The sequence below is a fragment of the Carex rostrata genome, chromosome 34, assembly GCF_964058835.1.
Source record: "Carex rostrata chromosome 34, lpCarRost1.2, whole genome shotgun sequence".
NCBI classification, from domain to species: domain Eukaryota; kingdom Viridiplantae; phylum Streptophyta; class Magnoliopsida; order Poales; family Cyperaceae; genus Carex; species Carex rostrata.
Genome location: NC_135951.1, coordinates 2,200,001 through 2,207,500, shown reverse-complemented (window position 1 = coordinate 2,207,500; position 7,500 = coordinate 2,200,001). Strand labels below are relative to the sequence as shown.

Here is a 7,500-nt window from a genome sequence, read left to right as displayed (position 1 = left end):
TAAGCCACTTTGAAAATCACTGATTTTACATCTTCTGGACCATTGAATCAGCGATTTTTCAAAGTGGCTTAATAAATAGTAAAAAAATTCCAAAAAATATAAAATTTGGTCTCCAAGCACATCTTAATATATATATCGCATCTAACGATTCGGATTGACTATTCGGACTTTGAAAATGGAGAAAAAGAATAGGGTGCATTTGGGTGCATTTGAACCCTCCTCTATATAGATATATATATATATATATATATATATGAGTTAGGCTGGGGTGCTATGGATAGCATAGAGGCCTCTATGCTACGGCTTAATATTCGAGTTTTCAAAATCCAAATGGTCGATCCGAACCGTTCATCTTATTATCCATATTAATATCTGCTTGGAGACCAAATTTTATATTTTTCTGAATTTTTTTACTATTTATTAAGTATTTTACAAAATTGTTGATCCAACGGTGGCTGCATAAAACAGTAAAACCGTTGGATTAGCGATTTTCAAAGTGTCTTAATAAATAGTAAAAAAATTCAGAAAATTATAAAATTTGGTCTCCAAGCAGATATTAATATGGAGAATAAGATGAACGGTTCGGATCGACCGTTTGGATTTTGAAAACTTGAATATTGAGCCGTAGCACGGGAGGCCACTATGCTATCCATAGCATCCCAGCCTAACTCTATATATATATATATATAGGGTCTGTCTAAATTGCTGCTGGCAACATTTCAGCAGAGGTGCTGCCGGGGCTATATTTAGCCGTGTGATGTCAAAACAACAAATCCAAACCGTTAGATGTTTAATCTATATTACAATCTACTTGGAGACCAAATTTTACATTTTTTGGAATTTTTTTACTATATATTAAGCTGGTTTGAAAACCGCTGATTTTAATGCTGCAGAAATTTACTGAAATCAGCGGTTTTCAAACCAGCTTAATATATAATGAAAAAATTTCAAAAAATGTAAAATTTGGTCTCCAAGTAGATTATAATATAGATTAAACATCTAACGGTTTGGATTTGTTGTTTGGACATCACACAGCTAAATATAGCCCCGGCAGCACCTCTGCTGAAATGCTGCCAGCAGCAATTTCGACAGACCCTATATATATATATATATATATATATAGAGTAAGGCTTGGGTGCTATGGATAGCATAGAGGGCTATGGTGCTACGGTTCAATATTCAAGTTTTCAAAATCCTAACGGTTTATCCGAATCGTTCATCTTGTTCTCCATATTAATATTTGTTGGAGACCAAATTTTACATTTTTTGAAAATTTTTTACTATTTTTTTAGCTAGGTAGAAAATCACTTGATCTAAAAAATTATGCACCATTCAGTTATTTCATTTTCTACCTATCTAAAAAAATAGTAAAAAATTTCCAAAAAATATAAAATTTGGTCTCCAAACACATATTAATATGGAGAACAAGATGAACGGTTCGGATTGACCGTTAGGATTTTGAAAACTCGAATATTGAGCCGTAGCACTGTAGTCCTCTATGCTATCCATAGCACCCAAGCCTTACTATATATATATATATACATATTTATGTGTGTGTGTATATATATGTACGTATATATGTGTGTGTGTATATATATGTACGTATATATGTGTGTATATATATATGTACGTATATTTGTCTATATATACAATGTACATATATTTGTATATGAGGAGGGTTAAAATGGACCCTCTCTTTTGTGCTCCTAACGTGCTCTCTCCTCTCATATCTTCATTTTTAAAGTTTAAATAGTCGATTCGAACCTTTCAACGTGTTCTTCATATTAAAATGTGCTTGGAGACCAATATAATTTCTGCTGCGCCCAAAAGCTTTTAGTTGAATAAAAATGAGAAATAGATGAAGCCTAACAATTTCTGCTGAAGCTTTTAGTTGCTGCTGAAGCCCAACAATTAAAATAGATGAAGCTTTTAGTTGAATAGTTTCTGCTGAGCCCAAAATGAACAAAATAAAAATGGAATTTAGTGAAGAAAACGCAGCCAGCAGCTCTCTCATTTTCACGACTGGAATTTGAAAACGAAATCGAACGGAAAAAAAAAAAAGTTCGGCGCATCTCTGACCCGCTGACTCACCCTCTCTCTCTCTCTCTCTCTCTCACTCGAAGCACACCAAGTCGTTCTCTGACTCGTGGCAGCAGCACTTCGGAGCGATATCGAAAATTCACGGTAAATTTCGCTTTCTTCCCTAATTTTGTAAATGGTTTTGAACTTCACTCGAATTCCTTGATCTCTAATTTACTTGAATTCATTGAATAATGATAAATTGAATTCAACCCTAATTTATTGAATTAGAATAAATTGTCTTGAACTCTAATTTATTCATTGAATTAGGATAAATTGATGTGAACCCTAATTTACTTAAATTCATTGAATTATGATAAATTGACTTCAACCATAATTTACTTGAATTAGGATTTAGAGTTTACTTGAATTAAATTATGATAAATTGAATCCGATTAGTTAATGAGCTTGAATCCAATAAGTTAATTGAATCCGATTTCTGCCCCCGCCTCTGGCAGAAATTCTGCGTCCGCCCCTGCAAACTACTTCTCTTTCCTTCAAAATTTCTTTCTAATTAATTGTGTAAGGAGGTTTTATGTATAATATTAAAATTTAGAAGATAAAAAGTTGTAGACATATGACCAATTAAAGCTAATTAGCCTCTACACATTAGTTTTTTTTAAAATAATATGAGACTGTCTTAGTGCTCACTTTTTCCAAAAAATTCTTGTCGGTTATACATTTCTTGATCTACTATTAGGTCTTGTTTGGATGAAGGGCAGAGGAATATAAAATTTCGTAAATAGTTCTTATTTGATTGAAATTTAATAGACGAGTATTGTTATTCTTTTATTTTAACTTTTCAAATTATAGTGTAACAGAAGATGACAAGATCAATCAAATAAGAGAATTAACTGTCTTTTATTTTATTTCTATTCCCTCATACCCTTCACCTCCTTTTTTTCTTCACCTCATGTGAACTAAACAATTTGTTATTACTTGCACGCGGCTAGGTATATATCGTCCTTATCATTTATATTACTTAATTTTGTAAGCCAATTAAATTATGATAGTATACATGTATGCAGATTTTATCCTCGTTACTCATTGAATTTCAATTAAAATTATAGTTTAAAGTTAAACTATGTGAATACATTATTGTAATATCATGGTAATATATATACTTATGTTAAACAAAATATATTTGGTATTATCATTGGAAATAAATTAGGTTCTATTTTTTTATATCTCAGGAGAATGGTGGAATTAATTGAGGAGTAAAAAAAATCTCATGTGTGTGCCAAGCCTCAATGATTTAATTTAGGGGAAGTCGGTAGAGAGAGATTTTGAGGATGTTAAACATTTGGTCTGAATGTAAAAAACACATCATGACTTCTTTTATAGGTGATAGAAGTACCTTAAAAATAAACTGAAAAGGATGTACCTTTGCACTAGCTCTTGGAGAAACTTTTGAGCTCTGTCCTTCATTGTTCCAGCTCCATGTTCTGGTATGAATCCTTCAGCCATCCACATTGATATAACGTGCTCTCCCGAAATCTTATAATCTTCCGGAAACGACGCAAAATAAAGGAAACATTGTTTGAGATTGTCAGGCAACTCTTCATAACTCCTGGCAACTACCTTCAAGCACTTGTTCCCATCTTTGTCGTGCCAATCCATGGTCTCATCCAACGTGTTCCAAGCAGCGTAGTTGCGGTCCTTCCTTGAGAGGATACCACCTAGCACAACCAATGCCAAGGGTAGTCCACCACATTGTTTTGTTAATCTTTTGGCAACTTCCAAGAGATGAGGGTAATCATCAGGTTGCACAGGTTTTTGAAAAGCATTTCTGAAGAGAAGAGCTAGACCCTCAGCTTCACTTAGGTAACGAAGTTTATACGGTTCTGTATTGCAGTCTGCTGCTTTTGCAACATCAATTGATCTGGTGGTAATTATCACACGGCTCGCATTGCCCACATCGGGTAATGATATTTTCAAGTACTGCTCCCAAAGATCAGTGTCCCACACATCATCTAGGATAATTAAGTATCTCTTGGGTTTCAAGGAGCTCTTTAGCTTCCCCCGTAAATCCCTATCTGTTACGGGTGGATTTTCATTTTTCGTTCGAGGATCAACTGAGTAAAGAATTTCTCTCAGGAGATCATTTATACTGTACTTCTGAGAAATGGACAGCCATGATCGACAGTCAAATTGCCCCTCCAGTTCCGTGCTGTTATTAGAGAAAAGAATGTGTTACAAATTTACAACAAACTTATATATCGTTAAGAATTGGACTAAATTTTGTAACAAATTTATATATCATTAATAAATATATATTATTTGTGTTACATGATCTTTGTAAATAAGATATTTCCATCAGCTCGTGATTGATTTTTTTGTTACAAATTTACATGATCTTTTGCAATTCCACACTGTGGTTATAAGAATGAATTTGCATCACGAAAAGCAGCAGCGCAAAGAGAAAATTTTATTGGAGATTTTATTGTATCCATACTATTACATGATTGATTATCTGTATTCTTAAGATGATCTGGACCACATTTTGTAAGAAAAAAGTTTGAACAGATGCTAATTTTGAGTAAGCGCACATATTACGGTGATTATATATATTTGAATAAATTATTGGAATGATATATATTGGGTGTACGTAGTTGAGTAAAATTTCAGTAAATTTTCTGTATCCACTTGAATTATTAAATAATTCCTTCATATAACCCATTCATGTCATGAAAATATAATATAAGTTTCTGTTCAACTAAAAGGCTGGATTTTGTTCACCATGAAAAAAAAAACCTTGTAAGGTTGCTCTAGGTAAGAGATGCATGCATGCAAGCTAATTGACTGCTATCCATAATAAATAATTCATGAAAAAAACCCCTTTTCATCACCTGATTAGATCCAAGCATTGAATTTAATCACTTCTTTAGAAAGGAAAAAAAAATCTTAAACAAAGGATCAAATTTGGGCAGTTGCATGCGCTCTTCACAACAAGCTGGTTTCGAATAAGAAAAAAAATTACGCACTTTATATAAAAACAACCATTTTAAAAGAGAGGACATGCACCTTTTGTATACTTTCTGGGCGAGGGTGGTCTTCCCGAGGCCGCCAGTACCCACAATCGAGAACACCGTGCGCCTTGAAATGCTGCCATCAAGCAGGTGCTTAATAATCTTGACCTTGTCATCCTCAAAGCCAACGACTTCTGGATCATCAATATCATCACAAGGTTCTGGATCATCAACCACATCGTCAAGAGCACGAAGATCGTCCGTAATTCCCAAATCTCTTCCACGCTGGTAAATCCAATTAAGTTTCTGCGTGATGCCTGTTGGAAATTTAATCGGATTGTGATTTATTAGAAGAGAGTACCAACATTTGAAGTACAATAGCTTGATGTGTCTATATATATTCTCTCTCTCACACCTCACTCATTCACACATCTCATATCGGTTATTGAGTTATCTTAATATTGTACATGATACAAATACAAGACACAAAATATTAAAAACATATGTAAGAAATTTCCGGCCCAATCCTCTTAACCGTGAGAAGTTTCCAGATTTCAAAACAATATTTGAAAAGTAATTTCTACTAGATTCTTTTACCGGTTTGGATTAGTCGGTTTAGTAGTAATATGAATAATATAGATTATGGATTTGTCTCTTCCGAATCCTAGAAATTTGGTGCTGTTAGTTATATAACAATACCTTCGAGTTCGCGAGGCAGGTCGAGCATGTACGTTTTATAGTTTCTTTTAACATCCGCCTTAATTTTCGCCGTAATTTTTCTGAAAAAGTTGGAACTTTGTGCACGATTTTCTTCAATCTTCTGCTGGAAGGTATCAATGACAGTAGCTATTGTGTTGGCAATTTCTCTGACTTGGTTCAGCCACACTGTTACCAATTCCTTTTTGTCACGCTTGGAATCAGCATCTTTTAGCAAAGCTTGGATCAGGAGAAGCTCCTGCTGCATCTGTTCGATCTGCCCACGTAGGGCCTGCACTTCCTGTACTTTCTCGAGCAAGACAGCAGCAAGCTTTTCGAGCACAGAGATCACAACTTCTGCCATGTATTTCTGATTGTGGGTAGTGTCTTTCTTTTTCTTTTTCTTTTTCTTTCAATGAGTTGGGGGTTGAGAGTGAATAATTGATTGAGCAGTTAGATGAGTGGTTATATATATAGGCCATAGAGAGCTGGGTTACATAACTTTTAAAAATAAAATAAAATTATTTAATTACTTAATTAAAATTTTGTCATCCTGATCTTGATACACTCGGTTTAACATATTTCGTTTCACAAGTACAAATAATATGAAGTTGTCACTTATATCGAACAACTATGAATGAAAATAATTAACAATATATATCTCCTTTAAATCTCAATTAAATTGAAAACAGCTTTTAGTTAATCTTTACATAAACTAATGGCTCATACAAATTGAGATGTGCTAAATTAGCCGAAATAATTATTTTGTTTTTAATTGGCAAAAATCATAAATTTAATTAGAAGCGTATATATATTTATCTATTGGCTTCTTTGAAAGACAAGACCTGACTTTAAATTTTCTTATCATGATTTCAACCAAATATTTACTGATATTTTATATCAAAAATCAAACCATTGATTGGAAAATGACAAAAATTGTCAAAATAATAAATTTTCTTTAAGTTAATCCATGTTAACCTTAATTAAGTTTATTACTAAATTTTAAAAATAAAATGATAACCTATTTACCTTTTACATACAAAATAGTAAATACTGTTTATCCTATTCATTATTGTTCATATTTCCTAAAAGAAAATACCGTAGCGAAATCTCTCCTTTTCTTTAAAGTTTTTTTAGGTAAAGTGACATCTGAAAGCATCATTTATGATAGCAATGCGTCTATGTAGATGTGTGGATTAATATTTTAAAATTTTCAAATACGGCCAGTATGTGCCAGCTAGCATACTGGGTATGCATCATTTTTAGAACTTGTGCAGATCCACAATAAAATTATGTTGTTATGTGTACAAAGAGAACAAAAAAAAAAAAAAAAAAAAATAGTGTGCAGACTGAATGCGCAAATTTATAATTACAACTCGATTAATTTTCTTTTTACTAAAAATTAGAAATCAACTCGATGACCCAACTATTTATAATATCCTTAAGAAATCTATTTTGATTTAAAACCTTCAATCTTTTACAAACAAAGTATTATTTTAACCACTGGATCAAAGGCCCATTCTCAACTAGATTAACTTGTTGAAAGGAGAAGATTATTTCCATAGAAGGAAAAATAGGTCGCTTCGGACCAGAATTGCCTGGTACTGATCCGATTTCTAGTCGAGTTACGCGGTAAATGATTTTTTCGTCGAATTTCGAACGGTTGTTTAACGACTCAATTGCAGTCAAATCTCGACCAAAATGAAACATTGGACTTCACCACTACATCACCTAATCTGTTTTAATTGTAATAATT

The 7,500-nt window shown here is 33.0% G+C and overlaps 1 protein-coding gene across 1 annotated transcript in view; it reads right to left on the bottom strand.

The window, feature by feature from the left end:
• The window catches only part of LOC144548997 (disease resistance protein RPP13-like), a 15,298-nt gene extending 9,127 nt beyond the window's left edge, over positions 1-6,171 (bottom strand). Inside the window, exons 1-3 of the mRNA XM_078297726.1 lie at positions 5,748-6,171; positions 5,104-5,365; positions 3,464-4,249 (exon numbers count right to left, since the gene is read on the bottom strand). Coding sequence (XP_078153852.1) covers positions 3,464-4,249; positions 5,104-5,365; positions 5,748-6,108 — 1,409 coding nt within the window. The 5' untranslated portion in view covers positions 6,109-6,171. The remainder of the gene's footprint in view (positions 1-3,463; positions 4,250-5,103; positions 5,366-5,747) is intronic.
• Positions 6,172-7,500: the final 1,329 nt, after the last annotated feature.